Source organism: Terrapene carolina, unplaced genomic scaffold (assembly GCF_002925995.2).
Source record: "Terrapene carolina triunguis isolate 2854851 unplaced genomic scaffold, T_m_triunguis-2.0 Scaffold95, whole genome shotgun sequence".
Classification (NCBI taxonomy): Eukaryota; Metazoa; Chordata; order Testudines; family Emydidae; genus Terrapene; species Terrapene triunguis.
This window is the reverse complement of record NW_020664446.1, coordinates 35,115,720-35,132,248: the sequence shown is the minus strand read 5'-3', so window position 1 is coordinate 35,132,248 and position 16,529 is coordinate 35,115,720. Positions and strand designations below refer to the sequence as shown.

At 40.3% G+C, this 16,529-nt stretch overlaps 1 protein-coding gene across 1 annotated transcript in view; it reads left to right on the top strand.

Annotated features, from left to right (window-relative positions):
- MINPP1 (multiple inositol-polyphosphate phosphatase 1) overlaps positions 1 to 16,529 on the top strand; it is a 41,122-nt gene that overhangs the window by 11,957 nt on the left and 12,636 nt on the right. Inside the window, exon 4 of the mRNA XM_026650973.2 lies at positions 1,672 to 1,805. Within this exon, the coding sequence (XP_026506758.1) occupies positions 1,672 to 1,805 (134 nt within the window). The remainder of the gene's footprint in view (positions 1 to 1,671; positions 1,806 to 16,529) is intronic.

Here is a 16,529-nt window from a genome sequence, read left to right as displayed (position 1 = left end):
TCTGTCCTCACCTGGCTCCGCGGGCAGGGTGCTGTGTTGAACTTCTACACCTGGGGGAGTTCTGCAGCACTGGGCATAGAATTTTGTATTTTCCCGCATAAAATATATTTTGCCTAAGAAGTGCTGCAGTTCTGCCTTTTGCCCACCACGGGCCGCTGTGGCACTAGAACAGCTGGCAGGAATGCAGCCCGCTGTTCTGGCACCACAGTGGCCTCTGATGGACAAAAGGCAGAACTGCAGCACTACTTAGGCAAAATTTATTTGTTTTAGAAATGTCTCCTCCACCCCCTCTTCCTGATTTGGTGGTCTGTAGTAGACCCCTATCATGATGTGCCCTATTTTTGCCCCTTTTATCTTTACCCAGAAACTCACAACTGGTCTGTCTCTCACCTCTTTCTGAATAAGTATATATATTCTTGATGTATAATGCAACACCATGGTTCTTTTTACCCTGCCTGTCCTTCCTGAACAAGCTGTACCCCCGTATACCAGTCATGAGGCTTATCCCACCAAGTCTGTGATGCCAATTATCATAATTTAGCTTTTGTACTGATACTTCTGGTTCTTCCTGTTTGTTGCCCATACTCCTTGCATTGTGTGTAGACTTCTAAGATGTTGATCAGAGTCTCTCTTGTTACTCCTATGACCGTATAGTAATTTTCCATACCCCCCCCCCAATCTAATCCTCTTTTAAGGTCACTTTTCTTTATACTTATTTCTGGGCTTTTGTCACCAGTTCCCTTTAAACCTAGTTTAAAGTTCTCCTCACCAGGTTGGTGGTCATTTTGGTCAAATGATCTTTTTAAAAAGATCATGTTTGTTTCCAAACTAGTATCTTTGAAGGGCTGTCTCTGAGAATGGAGCTGATGTATGAGTGTGCAGCAGGGATCTAGGAATGGTGGGACCTGGCATGTAAATGGGGAAGGGGAAGGGGGCCGGAGGAAGAACCCAGGCATGATGGGGTAGGGCAGGCCGGCCAGCCAGCCAGGTTAGCAACATGAGAGCAGGTACAGTAAACCACATGGTAATCAAATCAATTGGTGGTTCAAGTCAGTTTGGTGGAGTATTGCAGTGTCTACTTCAGAAGAACTGAAGTATTCATTTGTAATGACATATTGCTCTGGCTTTGAGGAATGCTAGGGTCTTCAGAAGTCTGCCTCAGGAAGCTGGTATGGGGGAGACAAGTGGGGGTCTTTTGATGGTGCTTTTGGTGTCCTGTGCAGCAGCCCATAGCAGGGGAAGCTGGTCAGGCTCTGAACTCCTCATGTTGTCTGATGGGATTCACTTCAGCAAGACAGGTCTTGGCTCTAGGCTCTTTAAGTTGATCGTTTAATGATGCATTATACATAAAAACAAGGTGATGACAGCTGTAGAAGTTCAGGAAATTGCATTGCTCTTCTGCTTGAAGCTTTCCCATAATAAAAAGCTAATACAAATAGACATTAGGAGGAGTTGTAGACTTACGCTGGAAGATGAGAAATCAATGGCCATTTTTGTTTGTTGTTTTTAACTCAAGACGCAACAGTAGGCATGTACATTTTTTAAAGCTGACTGATCAAACTTGCCCATTTTCCTAAGAAAGCTGTCAGTGCCATGCTATTTGTAGTAGTGTCTTCATCTAGACGAAATAAATGTTGCATTTTTGTTACACATTTTAAAATCTTATTCTAGGTACTGGAATACCTGAATGACCTAAAGCAGTACTGGAAGAGAGGATATGGGTATGATATCAACAGTCGTTCCAGCTGTATTTTATTTCAAGATATCTTCAAACACTTGGACAAAGCCATTGCAGAGAGTAAAAGGTAAAAAAGCTTTTATTTTATTTTTTAAACTTTCAACTTTCTGCACTTTGGTCATAACTCGTACGCGGCCCTAAAGGGATAGACCTGAAGGAGATTAATGCTAAGAACTTGGATAATGGCTCAAGAATTAAATAATGTTTGGGCTTGGTTAGCATCCTTTAAGGGACTGATTCTCTCATATGTAATAAGGCAATATTAATTCATCATGCTGCATCCTGTTTAGCCGTATCAATATCTATGAATGGAGTTTCATCCAAAAATATTCATAAGATATGGAGGAGTTTTTCACCTTGTTTTATGACCTGCTTTCTCCTCCTACACACATAGCTCAACGGCTTTAACTCAAACTTTTAAAATTATTTATTTTCTTATCTGAGAGAGAGCGTTGCAAGTTATGGCCCACAGGGAAAACTTTTGAAGAAGTTATGGTGTTTAGCACACTATTTTTTGTGTTGTAATAATTTCATTGAAAAGGAGAAAAGTACTTCTTCACATTTTTATTTTTATTATCATAACCCCTAGGAGCCCTAATCATGGACCAAGCCCCATTTTGCTAGATGCTTCTTGCCCCAAGGAGCTTAGTCTAAAGACGATCCCTGTTTGTTGGGTTAACAAAAGCCTGTGTTCTATTTTTTATTTTTTTAAATGTTATTGAATCATTTAAGACTTAAGTGATGAGCCAGCAGCCAAGTCTGAAAGAAATTAATCATTTTGATTTAGATAGTGTTGATGTTCTGTTCCAGCTCATTAAGAACAGCATAATTTTAAGAGATGTCAGGTTAAAATCATTAACAACAAGGACATCTGTTTATTTTTTTTAAAAGTTAAACTGAAAATGTAGAATTTAACTTACTTCTTACCAGTAATATATCAGATTGGATACTAAAGGTAGGTTTGTTCAGATACGCGTGTATTTTCCTAGTTGTGTTTACTCTGATTCTCCTGCTACTGGAGGGAGATGACTCTCTCTTTTTTTTCATTATTCTAGACCAGTGGTTTTCAACCTGTGGTCCACGGACCCCTGAGGATCCACAGAGTATGTCTAAGATTTCCCAAGGTGTACACACCTCTATTTGAAATATTTTAGGGATTGCCAAATAAAAAAGATTGAAAATGACTGTTCTAGACCAATTCAGATACTTGAGTATAGTTCCTCCCTCTTTGGAGTAAGAGCATTGGAGCTTTTGAGATTTCATTTTGCTGTTTTATATAAGGGGCGTATCATCTTAGACTTCTAGGTTTGTCACCAGTAGTTAGAATACAGACAAAGATACCTGTCTACAGAAGCAATTTTAGAGCCAAGCCAACTAGATGCTTTGAATCATCTCTTGCAAACCACAGCTATCATCCCAGTCCCGCAGGATCTGGAGACGGCAAGCCATTTACTCAGCATATTCAAAAGGCTGGCTTTCATCCAGGATTTTCATCCAGGATCCAGCAAATGTAAATTGCTCTCTGAGCACCAAACTTTTGCTTGAATCCCAAGTCAGTGGTTCATATGGCAATATAGGAAAATGTCTCTGTCGTATGGACCTTCAGGATGCCTATCTGCAGATCCTTGCTCTTCTACCACTTATTTCTATTGCTTCGCCAACCTGGGACAAAAATGTTAATACTAGGCCTTACAATTTGGTTTACCCTCAAATCCCAAACCTTTATTCAGGTTATGATACTCAGGAAAGGCGGTTTCATAAACTTTTCTAGGCTTATCTTGACTGGCCAGGTACATATTACTGTGAGCATACCGTGTACACACTCTGAACCAGGTTCTGCAGCTTGTGCATCTTCTGTGATCCCATGTTGTGTTACTGCAGACCCTTGGGTCTCCAATCACAAGCCTGGATGTTGATTTTCCTAGTCACATTGGGCCTCTTCAACACCTGTCTATTGGAAAATGCAGTCAAAGAACTGAGTTCCTAAGGACACCACCACAAATTGGAATCTTCTTAAGAAGTTGCTCATCCCCAAAAGTTGCTCAAAGGGATGTCCTTTCATCCCCTTGACTGCCTGTAATCATGGATGTCCGCCTATACAAGTAGGGAGCTTTTGTGGGAAAGGCTGTAGGCAGTGGTCATTCATGGGGGAAGTTGTCCATCAACCATCTGGAAGAGGGAGTTAGCTCTTGTAGTTGAGGTTTTAGACTGAAGCATGTATTTCAGTAGAACAAGACCACAGTTGTATACATTCTCCAGTCAGGGGTTATGAACTAAGATGTCTATTTCAGTGGCTAGCTGCAACGTGTTGCATCAGAAATTCAAAAAAGCACTCTTGCTCAATGGGGAGGAAGGCGGCCTCCAAGGACGAGGTGCATCTGGTTCTCTCTTTCTGAATAGACCTCTGTGAATAACTCTTTTATTTAGTGGTGGGAAAAGAAATTTCAAATTCCTTCAAAGGCTGTTAGGACAGTGCTTAGCTTTGTCATAATTAGAGAGCATCCTTGTTAAAGATCTGCAAGGCAGCTGCTTTGGGTTGAATGCACAATATTGCAGAATGCAGTGGATGGGATGCTATAGTTGAGCAGAAGGCTGCTTCAGGAGCCTGTAAGGCAGTAAACCCAGCCTAAAACATTAGAATGGATTGAGGAGGTCTGGACTAGTATACAATAATAAGGGGAAAAGAAGATTTTTGTTTTTTAAAGTTTTCATGAGTCTAAATACACTTCTGTCAAATTTAGCCTAACTCAGGACCCCCCTTGGATCACTCTGGCTTGTCCAGTGGTGATTGCAAGTTTTTCTTTGCTGCCCTACAGTAGACTTGCTGCTTTAAAGTTCACATACTTGGTTTCCATCTGCTAACAGGAGAGAAAGTTTGCATACATTTGGACCTATATTCAAAAACTCTGAGAACATAAATAGATGCCAACTGTATACATGCAAACTACTGCTGTTGATTTCATTTTTAATGTAATGAAAACTCTAATATTAAGGCTTATAAAATTGTTCAGTGCCAACATTTTAAGTTTGTTAAACTACTGTACCTGATAACTAATTTACCAGGCTTCTGGCTCCCCAGCCATCACCTCTCCTGGGTGGAGACCCTAGTTGTCCCTCCTGATGGGGTGTTTACAGGCTGTGTGGTTCCCTGCCTACACTGTGAATTTCCCAGCAATCAGGCTGCCTAAGCAGACCTGCTTGGCTTCTCTTAGAGGCTATAAACAGCATAACTGCCAGCAGTTAAGTAACCACATAGCTCTTTCTAAGGCCTGGTCTACACTGGGGGCGGGGGGTTGATCTAAGATACACAACTTTCTGGGGGGGATAGCTCAGTGGTTTGAGCATTGGCCTGCTAAACCCAGGGTTGTGAGTTCAATCCATGAGGGGGCCATTTAGGGATCTGGGGCAAAAATCTGTCTGGGGATTGGTCCTGCTTTGAGCAGGGGGTTGGACTAGATGACCTCCTGAGGTCCCTTCCAACCATGATATTCTATGAAATCTATGAAACTTCAGCTACGAGAATAGCGTAGCTGAAGTCGACGTACCTTAGATCGACTTAGAATCACTTACTTTGCATCTTCGCAGCGTGGGAATGACGGCCACTGCTCCTCTGTCGACTTTGCTTCCGCCTCTCGCCGAGCTGGAGTTCAGCAGTCAACGGGAGAGTGATCGGGGATCGATTTATCGCGTCTACGCTACACGCGATAAATCAACCCCCGATAGATCAATTGCTACCTGCCGATTCGGTGGGTAGCATAGACGTTTATTCTTATTCTTAAGGTAAAAGCATTACAGTGAAAACATATTAAAATCGATAAAAGAATCTATGCACGTGCTAATAAGCTTGCCAGAGATCATCCCAACCCTACAAAGGTCTCTGACAGGTGAACAGTCCTTCAAACCCCATGAAGGGGCTTTCCTGTGATTACAAGTTCATAACAGCTGTTAGCTCAGAAGAAGCCCATGCATGAATCTGAGAGTCACTCTTCTATTCAGTTTGAGCCTTTGATCTGGGATTACTTAATTCGTAGACAATGGGTTTCTCCTCAGGGCTTCTCCTCAGGGCGTAGCTTCAAAAGGCTGGATTTTTGCATACACCTCCCTCTAGAGATTTCCTGGGAAACTCACTTAACTTTAAAAGTTCACATAGTTTCAAATAGTCCTTTGAAGCTCATAACTCTTTTTTGGATTTACATTAGTCAGGTCTTGTCCCTAGAGATGATACATACAATAATACATAAACATTTCCATTTTTAGTACAGTGAACTTCTAAAATACTTAAACTTCAGTAAGGTATAACTGAATTCAGTGAGGCTTATCCAGGATATTGCAGGAAATTTCTAAATCTGCCATGGTATGTAGTGTAGGGCCCTGTGAAATCTGTGTTAACAAGAACCTGGACGGAATCATTGAATCAAAACATTAACGTGGAACCCTGCTCTCCCTGGCACTAGGACTGCAGTGTCAAGCAGGGCGGGCTGCACAGCTGAGCTAGAGTCAAGCTGCTCCATATTGAGAGCCTCCTGATCTGCTGTGCTATGCAGCGCTGAGGAGGAGGGCTGGGGGCTGATGTTGGAGTGTCCCCCTCCTCCCGCCTGTGTACCTGGTCTGCACTGAGCTGGGATTGCAGGGGGTGGGGGTAGGGAGGCACCTGTCTGTGCACCAGCCTCTGCCTCAGTAGCAGTTGCTGCCAGCTGCTGTCTGAACAAGTGTTCAGGCTGGTGAGATCTGTGCTTAAAGAGACTCTCTCTTTTCCCCTCAACACACATTCTGTCTGTCTGTCTCCTCACACACACACACACACACTTCTATATGTTACTTTTACTGTATATCTGCAGAATGATTTGTTTAAATTGTTGGATTTTTTTGTAAAATCAGTTTTTCCCATTGCAATGCAATTCTGATTATTTTTATGCATTTAAGGTAAGGCTACTTATTGTCAACATATCAAACAATTTTGATTAAAAAAAAAAACATAAAGATGGAATTTTTATGTTAATGGAAAAAACAAAATCAGAAAATAATAAATCTGAAAAGTCAGAATAATAAAACTGATTCCATAGGGCCCTAGTAGTGGAGAGGAGAAGGGGGCAAAAGCAACAAAGGCATGAGAAAAATAACAAAACCAATGGGAGTGTTTACAGATATTTTGTAAGAGGCCCCAGGGTGCTGCACTTTCACTGTAGTGTGCCAATAATCTAGTCTGTTGGCTCTGTTTTTTTTTTAAGACCTAAATCCTGTGTATTGTTATGGACTATAGTCTAATTCTTATACCAATCTCCCCTTATATGAGCAGAGGAATAATAGGCTAAAGATGAATAATCAATCAAGTGAACTTACAAGTCATATCTGAGAAGATGTGGAAAAATACCTATATTTAAAAAGTACCAAATGCATGTTTTTAATTAAAAGTGATCCCGCTGGCTTTTAATTCCAAATCAGCAAAATGTTCATGTAGGTTTGTCTTACTGAATTGAATCCACTAGCTTGACTTGCACAGCAATTGGAACAAAATGGATATTCATTCATTCCTAACAGTTTTGGGGCTTCATGTGTTATAGAAACTAAAAATAAAGTGGAGTTTAGATCTAATACATGTGGGTGACGTTAAAACTGCTTGAGTTTGTAGACAAAAAGGGCATAACTTACTGAAATTTGAGACTCAAATGTACTTCTCTGCCTTCTCATGCACTTCCACTTTGTCCAATGAGGTGGGAAGTAAATATTTAAGTTTAACTTTCATCTGAATTCATTACCTGTCATTCATGTCCAGCAAACAGAGTAGCACATATTCGTGGACTTGTATGTTAACCATTCACCACAGCAAAATATTAAGAATCCTTAGTATTTTGGTTCTGAGACCCTGATCTTGCAAGCAAATATGTACATTCTTAACTTTACTAGCAGGAGCAGTTGCAGCTTCAGTGTGCCAACTCAGTTGAACAAAATCACTCAACACTTTCCATTTGGCTTTTGAAAGCAAGCAAGGATGCTTGCTGCTTATCACTGTTGAAGCCCTTTGCTTGACAACTAGTATTAGGAGATGAGTTTTCATTGAGTGTGCTGGCTATGACATGGTCTCCTTTTTAATCTATAGCTGAGGTGCCAGCCCTAACACGTTGTGTTTAATACTAGATCATCTTTGAATTCCTGACCTTTAGGATTCATCTAAAGAGAATTAAAAGGAAACTGTCAGTCTGACTTAGTTGTCAGCTATTTGGTAAGCAAGAAGTTAGATACACTTAACATTAAAAGTTTGCCTCTCAAAATAAAAGCTGTGTAATTTACTCTTCTTACACAAAATTTGGAACAGATAAGCATTCTGAATTGATTTGTCAGCTCTAATATAGATTAGTATTACTACTCTAATATAGATTAGTATTATTTAGTTAAATGCATTGGGTAAGAGAAACATGAAGCAAAGCTTCGATATAATCTACATGTTTAATTTTGTATGTGTATTTAATATACCAAATTAGCTGCAATATCATACATGAGCCTGTGCTAAGGAGCTGACTTACTCTCATGCCCTTACCACCATGCATGTGTTAAAATCTAGCAGCTGCAAGGGGAAGCTTTGTTTCGGGAAGGAGTTGGTGTGGGTGTGAAGTTTTTTATAATAATTAATAAAAAAGCCACAACAACATATGAATCCATGTATTAGATAAAGGGGTGGGTGGACTCTGAAGTAATGTTGTATTTTTGATTCTGGGTCCCAGTGGCTACGCAAACAATGTGAGCTCCAGTCTGTTTGTCACCAGAGCTCTTAGGTGGAGTTTTAGCTTTATAATTGAAAATGAAGAGTTGAGTGTTTGAGAAATTACCTTTGCCATCGCCACTGCAACCCTGGCCGGGGCTGGGACAGGGGAGAGAGGTGCCCTGCACACCCCAATCTCCCCCAAACCTCCATCACCTCACCCCACTGCCCCCACCCTCCACATTCTCCACGTTCACCTGTGAGTGCGGCTGGTGCATAGCCCTTGATGGCCTCATGTGTGGCCGCACAGGTGCACACCTTAGAGGGAACACAGGCCAGGATACTTCTTACCTGGTATCACTGGCACTAGACATGCTGAAACCACTAAGCCACGTTTAAAGGAAGCATACTTTTTTTTTTTTTTTTTTTTTTTTTTTTTTTTGTGAGATTAAAGTCACCTTGCTTTTGTTGGGGAGCCATTTTCCTAATGCGTGAAAGATTTTTGCAGTCCACTATACCCACTTTTATTGATTTGTAATGCATTTTATACTTCCTTTTATTTCTAGCAACAGCTCTGACCAGAAAGTGCTTTCATTCTTGCCATTTTATTTGTCAGGTTAAATAAGTTCCCAAACACTACATACTTGGTTTTGTCTTGTAGCCTGCCAGTCCCCTTCTTCTGACAGAAGTGGAGTGAAAGCTTTAAATTTTTGATGGAATTCTGGTTTGACTTTTAAATACCCTCAGATCACATGCCTTTTACTATGTCCATTTTCCTTCTAGGAAGGTTAAATAAAATCCTCTTTTTAGCTAGTAAAGGCTTCTGATATATATATATTTTTAATAGCTTTGCAGGTACTGATAAATTTGGGATTTTAATCTAGTTTTTATTTGACCAGATTGCTATCACTGACTGTACCCACTAAGTATTTACTACTAGTCCCATAAAAAGAATTCAGAGAAAACAATAAAATGGTAAATGGAGGTGACAGAAGAGGGAGGAAAAATAGGTGAGAAATAGTCAAGCAGTGTATTTAAAAATGGCCTAAAACATGCTCATTCATTCTGAAATTTACAAAAATTCTTCACTTATTAATATACTTTAGATTATTCAGGTTTGTAATTTGAATAATGTTAATCTAATTTATATCCTTTTTACACTTTACTCACTTTGGACAGACTTTCTGGTTTCATGCAGACTTTCTGGGTCTCATGCACTAGCAAAAACAGTTGTATTTGGGTTTCAGACACAGAGGGAACTCTTAAACACTGAGAATTTTGTGAACTATTTGACGCTGTTTTTATCTGTACTTTTGTCTATAGATACGAGATGAACAGTGTGCCATCTGTACCGCAAATAGGTCTGAATGCATATGCCCAAGTCATGGACATTTTCTGTTTGGGTAATGAAATTATAAAACATTACAATGGGTTTTAAGTTTTGAATAAAAACAGCATGTAGTTCCATCACAGAGCAGAAGATGGCAGAATTAAAACAGTGAAGACTTGAATATAATACTGTGAATTAGCTAATCTGTTCACTAAGTAATGCTTAAAAGTACATAGATATCTATCTCCAACCGCTATTGCATCTGAGCATTTCATAAATATTAACTGATCATCCTCACCCCTGTGCGTCAGGGAAGTATTCATGATGCCCATTTGTACTTCAGCTCTTCATCTGTAAAAGAAGTGTCTTCCCCAAGGTTCCACAAGAAGTGGAGGGTAAACTAGAAGAACCATATCTTCTGCGCCCCAGTCCAGAATTGTAACCACCAGACCAATTTTCCACTATAATTCTAGTAAAATACTGTTATTATATACGCATTCATTGCTCTCTACTCTTGGTAGAGCAGCTTCAAAACGGCGAGCAAATGGCATCTTTCATATTGGGCAATAGTTATTCATTCATAAACAAATTGGAAAGAGTACCCTTTTGTGGGATGATACCTCATTTCACCAAATTGAAAGCTGTCTTGTAATTGATTTCTGAAAATTCTCAAACCAGAGGATGAATAACTCATTTGTAAGGCAACATAATAACTTTTATTTCATTAAGTGCTCCTTTATTTTGAGAGTGGGTAAATAGGTCTGTCCAAAAGTAGAAGGTTTGCAGGGGCACACTTGTGCTCCAACTATAAAGAAAATCTGTTGTTGAATTATATTTAATTTGACAGAATGCTTTACACTTATTTTGAATTTGCCTGTATTGTCTTAGGCTACATTTAAACTTTGTAGTTTTGCTTTTTTCTGTGGACCAGTTACAGCTGAATGTGGGAGGAGAACCTTTTCTTTTGTGTAACCATAATAATGGTTTGTGCCACTACATTTTCATTGAGTTTGCAAATATTGTTGCATAACTGACTTTCAGATGTTTGACTAAAATATGTAGTTGCTTTATCAAGACTGTTTAGTTCTTATCTTTTCTGATAATGTTTGACTTGAGGAAATATTTTTTGCACTTTGTCCTTTCAAAGAAACTTGACTAAAATACTTCAACAGTCTACAATATCTCACTGGAAAGTTAAGACCCTTGGCCTTCCTCACGTTCATCATGCAGTCAAAGGTTTTAAACACAGTTTTTGGATCTGCTAGCACTAAGTCATGATAGGGTCTCTATTTTAAGCTAGTGTCATTCTTCAAAACCACAATTTACTCTACAGTAAAGTATAATTTTATACTAGTTTTTGTAATTTGGGAAATGATTTACTTATCTCAAAACAAGATACATGTATCTGCTGCAAGCCTTCTGGTAGGCTGTAACAGCTTAACAAACTTTTAGATAGCGGTTTTTTTTTTTGTTTGTTTGTTTTTTACTGTTAGAAAGCTTTGTTTTTGCAGAATTGAGAGTACATACAGTTCACTTTTGGAAGTTTTTTTTTCACAATCATGAGAGTTACAATTTGTTAATGGAAAATATGATTTCTGCAGAATCTGAATCTGTCATGGGAGCCAGATAATTACTTAAGCAGACTAGATGTTTCAAACTTAGTGGTGTCACACCACTGCAATAGTTTGTGTATATGCAGAAAAAACTTTGGTTTATAAGAAGCCCTATCTGGTCATACTTTCTCATCTCTTCATTCAGAAACTTTTAAATAGAAAATGCTTATTTTTAAAATATCTGTTAAATGTGACCCTTAAGCGCATCCTTCTCATTTTATTTAAGGTTCTTATTGACATAGGACAGCATGTGCATCTCATGCAAGATAATTTTTTACTTTACTTTTTTTAGTCAGCATGGGGTAACACACTGTCACTCTCTCAACTAGTAATGTTTTGATTATAAATTCAGACATGACACTTGCTCTGCTCTCAAGACTTCATATACATTTAACTAGAGCACTACTACCCATGTGTAATAAGGTGGCAGATTCTAGGATGCATCATGCAGGTATACAGGGCTCTTTTCTCTTGAGTCATTAGGTCTGACTCTTGCATATGTATGCAGAAGAATTTTTCCTGGGTGCATCTTTTGTTCCAACCAGAATATCACAAGTTGGAATGTCCCATTAAGGCAAAAGAAACTAGGGAATGGGACAGAGGAGGTCCTGGAGAAGCTTAAGGAGAAACCTTAGTTGAATGTGTGGGTGTAATGTTTTAAGTAATGGCATGGGAAAGGGAGCAAGTTTGGACTGTATCCTGTCCTCATATTCCTTGTTAAGAAGAGGGTGAAAACTCTGACTTTAACCAGAATATTACATTATCAGGAACAGATGCATTTGAGGATGTATCTGCATATATTAGCTGTGGATTTTTTAAGTGGATTGGATTTTTGGAATATGCATTTGTGTTCTAGGAACATTCCCCTTAGTGTCGTACTGAGCTGCCCTGGGTGATTACACAAGAGGAAAAATCTGGAAGGTTTGTAAAGGCTAGCTGCATCACAGTTTGATCTTTGGGATTATAAAAGAAAAATAACTTGCACAACATGAAATAATGTGAAATTTGAAACTGGGGCTGAAAACACCATGCTGTGTAGTTTAGTAGAATCAGCTCTTTTTGTTTGGTTTACGTAGGGTGAGACATGAATGACTGGGTCTTTGCATCTGAGTGGACACCATTAGTCACTGGGTAGAGTGATTTCAAGTGCTGTCAATCCAAAAGACCTTCGTGTATTTACACTACTATTTAATGGTGGCAGTTGCCCCTCATTATTGGAAGGACAGCAGTGACTTTCTGTTCTGGCTTCTATAAACTGGACAAAGAAACGAATTCTTCATTTCAGGTTTGTGATTTACCAAATATGAGTATACTGAACTTTGGCCAAAAAAATTAGGCTTCAGTAGTCTGAGGATATCCCAATATTTCTACATGGTATTCCCCAAGAAAATTAGAATACTTCAGGAGTATTTCTGTTAGACTGTCCGATTGCATGGCAGACTTCTTAAACTGAAAGCACACTTGCCCTACTGTATAAAAAGTAGAACAGATGATGCAAACAACATGCAGTGATTCCTGCCTTACTAGGTCCCAGGCACTCAGCTGGGGAAAGGCGTAGATAAGTAAAGCTCCATTTACACAGACAGTGGCTTATCTCCAAACCTTGCACATCCATTGCAACCACCCTTCTCAGGTAAAACCCAATGCTTTTGAAAAAACACAAGACTTACCAAATGGTCTTTCTGATTTCACTGTATTGAACTCATTTTCCTGGTGACATGACATCCAGCCTGGGTTAGGGCCTAGGATCTACAATCTGTCAGATATTGGTTTTAAGTATGAAGACTGTTTTATGGGGTTTTTTTAAATCTCTCTATCTCAAACAAAAACTAACAAAACTGCCTTAAATACTCTCACCTCACAAGATGCGACAGGAGCCTTGCCTCATTCCTTGCTCACATTACAAAATGTATACTGCTAAAGCAGTGTTTTTGGTAAGCTGTCTCATTCCCTGTACACCCTCACTAAATTCTTCAGTACTTAGCTAAGTTTGGCATGTAATACCAGCCTTTCTTGGCTGCACACTTTAAGAACTTGGTAGTAAAGAGCTAAATTTGTTTTGTTAGGATGGGGGACTAACATATGCAGGGGTTGAGGTTCAATGGGGTGGAGTTCAGGTATGGAGGGCTAAGGGGGTTCTGGGTGAGGGTGAGGCTTGGCAGGGGTTTCTGGGTATGGGAGTTCCAGATGCACGGGGGTTGAGCGGATGGGGGAGCAGCTCCCCGTACAGTGACCCCTCCCCTCACAGCTCAGGAGTGATGAGGGAAGGAAGCTGGGGGGGATGCTGAGCTTCCTGCAGCTGGGGGGAGGTTTCTGGGGGTGGTTAGGAGCCACCTGCTGGGGTGTCTCTGCTGGTGATTTACCTCTCCGCAGGCTGCTCCATGTGCCTGAAACAGTGTACGTGCACAGCTAGGGAGTTGTGTGTGACTTCTATTGCAGTTTACCCTTTGTTTCCCTATCAGAAAGTAATTTTTCTGCGAGGAAACAAAGAAATCTACAGGGGACATGAATTATGTGCAGTGGCGCAGAATTCTCCCCGAAGTATCATATCTATGAAATCCACCGTATCCACCACCGCCCCCGGAGCTGCTGGCTGGGACTTTCTGCCCTGACGATCCCATCAAAATGGGTTCGCGCCCCACACTTTGAGAAACGCTGACTTAGTAAATGGTAGAACCAGTTTTCTTAAACTATAAATGACCAAATAGGATTAGAATGGACGCAACCTTACCCATAATGGGTGCTGCTGTTCCCATTTTGAAATAGCGTGAGCAAAAAAGTCTAGTTTAAAAATTCTTTCCCTTTCTTTAATCTCAGCACAACTTAAAAGTGAAGTATTTTCACGGGCTTCTTTTTAATATGAGATGTAATAGATCCCTTGAAAATTCTTCCTGATAAAACTTGTGTTCTCTAGTCAATGCATACATAACATTTTTAAATATGGCATCAAAATTCTACATAATTTTCGTTGTTGGGCTTCTGTATTTTTAACTGCTATGTACATAAATCAGAATTCCAGTTAGTATATTTAGTTTTCTCTGAACAGCTTGATTTTAATCTAGTGGCTTCAAAAGATTTGCTCAAGCTGAAGTAACAGAAGTTAGCATGTATTCCTGTTCCAAGAGCTGCAGAAGACTGTTCCGTGAGTTCAGAAAAGATCAGAATAAGGGGTGGAGGGGTGTTTCTAGGTCAGCGTTTCTATTTAGTTTTGGTGACACAAATGCTGTAATAATCTTGATGAACTGGTTCATAGTATGTCTGAAAGCCCTGTGATTGTGTCATTTGCTAGTTGGGATAATGTGGCTTTTTCCCTTGGCCAATGATATGGGGAGACTTATGGCCTGGTACAAAGCCTGTTAAAGTCAATAGGAAGGAGGCCCTTTTTCTTCGGTAAATTGCATTTTTAAAACAGATACCGTATCAGGTGTACCTTGTTTAGAGCCACAGCTCTCCATTATTGAGTGACTGCTGCTCATTAGAGGCTTTCAGACTTTGTCAAGGCTATCAGGCAGTTCTGGTTATTGCATTGCTTTACTAATCATTTTAGAAAATCAAACCTCAGTCGTTTTTCTACTTTTGCATTTGCTTTTTGTGATACCCATACAATTAAAAATGACTTGTCCTCCTGCTTTGTTAAATGTAAATTTCACCCAAATTTGAAATATCTTGTGGGATTCCACTGCTTTAATGACTGAAGCCACACCTCTTCCGTCCATTTTAGAAAAAACATTCCTTATAATATTTTTAATGATCTTGCATATTTTAGTCTGAGGTGGAATCTGGTTTCAGATGTTCATCCACATGTCAGGTCTAGATTTGATAAAATATTGTGAGACTAAATGTCTGAAGTGTTCTCTTCTTCAGTAGTTTATTGGTGTTTGGTCCTGGGCCACTGTACACAATTAACCTCTGCTCAGAGATACACCAGTTTCAAATCTCTTTGCTTGTGTAACTCCCATATCCATTGTGCCAAAGTTGAATCAATAGGACAATTCTGTGAAAGTAAATCAGGAAGACTGTCATGGGGCGAATGGCATGTCAGGAGCATTGGGGCTAACTAGCCCATGATGACTCTGTGGGCTACACTTGGGATTAATCAGGTGCTCTAGGTTGTGCCCCTTCAGCTTATGGAGCAGCTGAGGTAGAAAGAGGCTGCTAGAACACTATAAAGGAAAAGATGCTTAAAAGGAAGGGGGAGGGGAAAAGGGAGCTCCCCAGAGAAGCTCTGCAACATGTTGGAAGGAGTCCACAGGAGGTAGAGTAGGCTTCTGTCAGGGTGAATGAGAAACCCAAGAGAATGGTCAAGGTCCCTTGGCAAGGGAGACATTGACAGAGTTCCTCTCATGAGGTTCTGAGAAGAAAGCTGGTGTAGGTCTCCAGGCCAGAGTCCTATAGGTGGACTCTGGCTCCTGGGATGGGGGTAAGAAAGAGAGAGATCTGGTAGAAGAAACCCACAGAGAGCAGAGTAGACTCCTGTATGGGAAGCCCTGAGTTAAAGCCAACAGTGGATCGTAGAAACTCACAAGCAACAGGTTACACTCCCATGGGAGAAGTCCTGGGATAGGACTTTTAACTGGGAAGAAGGAGATCTCCACAGCTAACTGCCAGAGTCCCTGAGTGAGGCAGGAAGTATAGGGAATCCTGCTGGAGAAGTAGTAACTAGTTTGGCTTGAAAGGGACCAAAGAAGAATTATTACTTTGGATTTGTTAGGGCTTTCGTTTGAACCTTTTTGTTCCCCCCAGAATGGGGGTTGGATTTTGTGACTTTGCCAGGGAGCTGAGCCCTGGAAGACCTCATGAGAGGCAGACAGCTAAAAGGAGGCACCGGAGATGTGGACCTCTTACAGTATCACACCCTGACACCTGGGGGTGCTATAGGTGGTGAGTACACCACTTTACAAGGCCTTTTTATTGAAAAAGCTAGCTGCTCCCATTTCTCTTGGGAGCTTTAAGGCACCCTAGAGAATGTTTGTTTTAACTTAGGTTTCAGAGTAGCAGCCGTGTTAGTCTGTATCCGCAAAAAGAACAGGAGTACTTGTGGCACCTTAGAGACTAACAAATTTATTAGAGCATAAGCTTTCGTGGGCTACAACCCACTTCTTCGGGTGGGTTGTAGCCCACAAAAGCTTATGCTCTAATAAATTTGTTAGT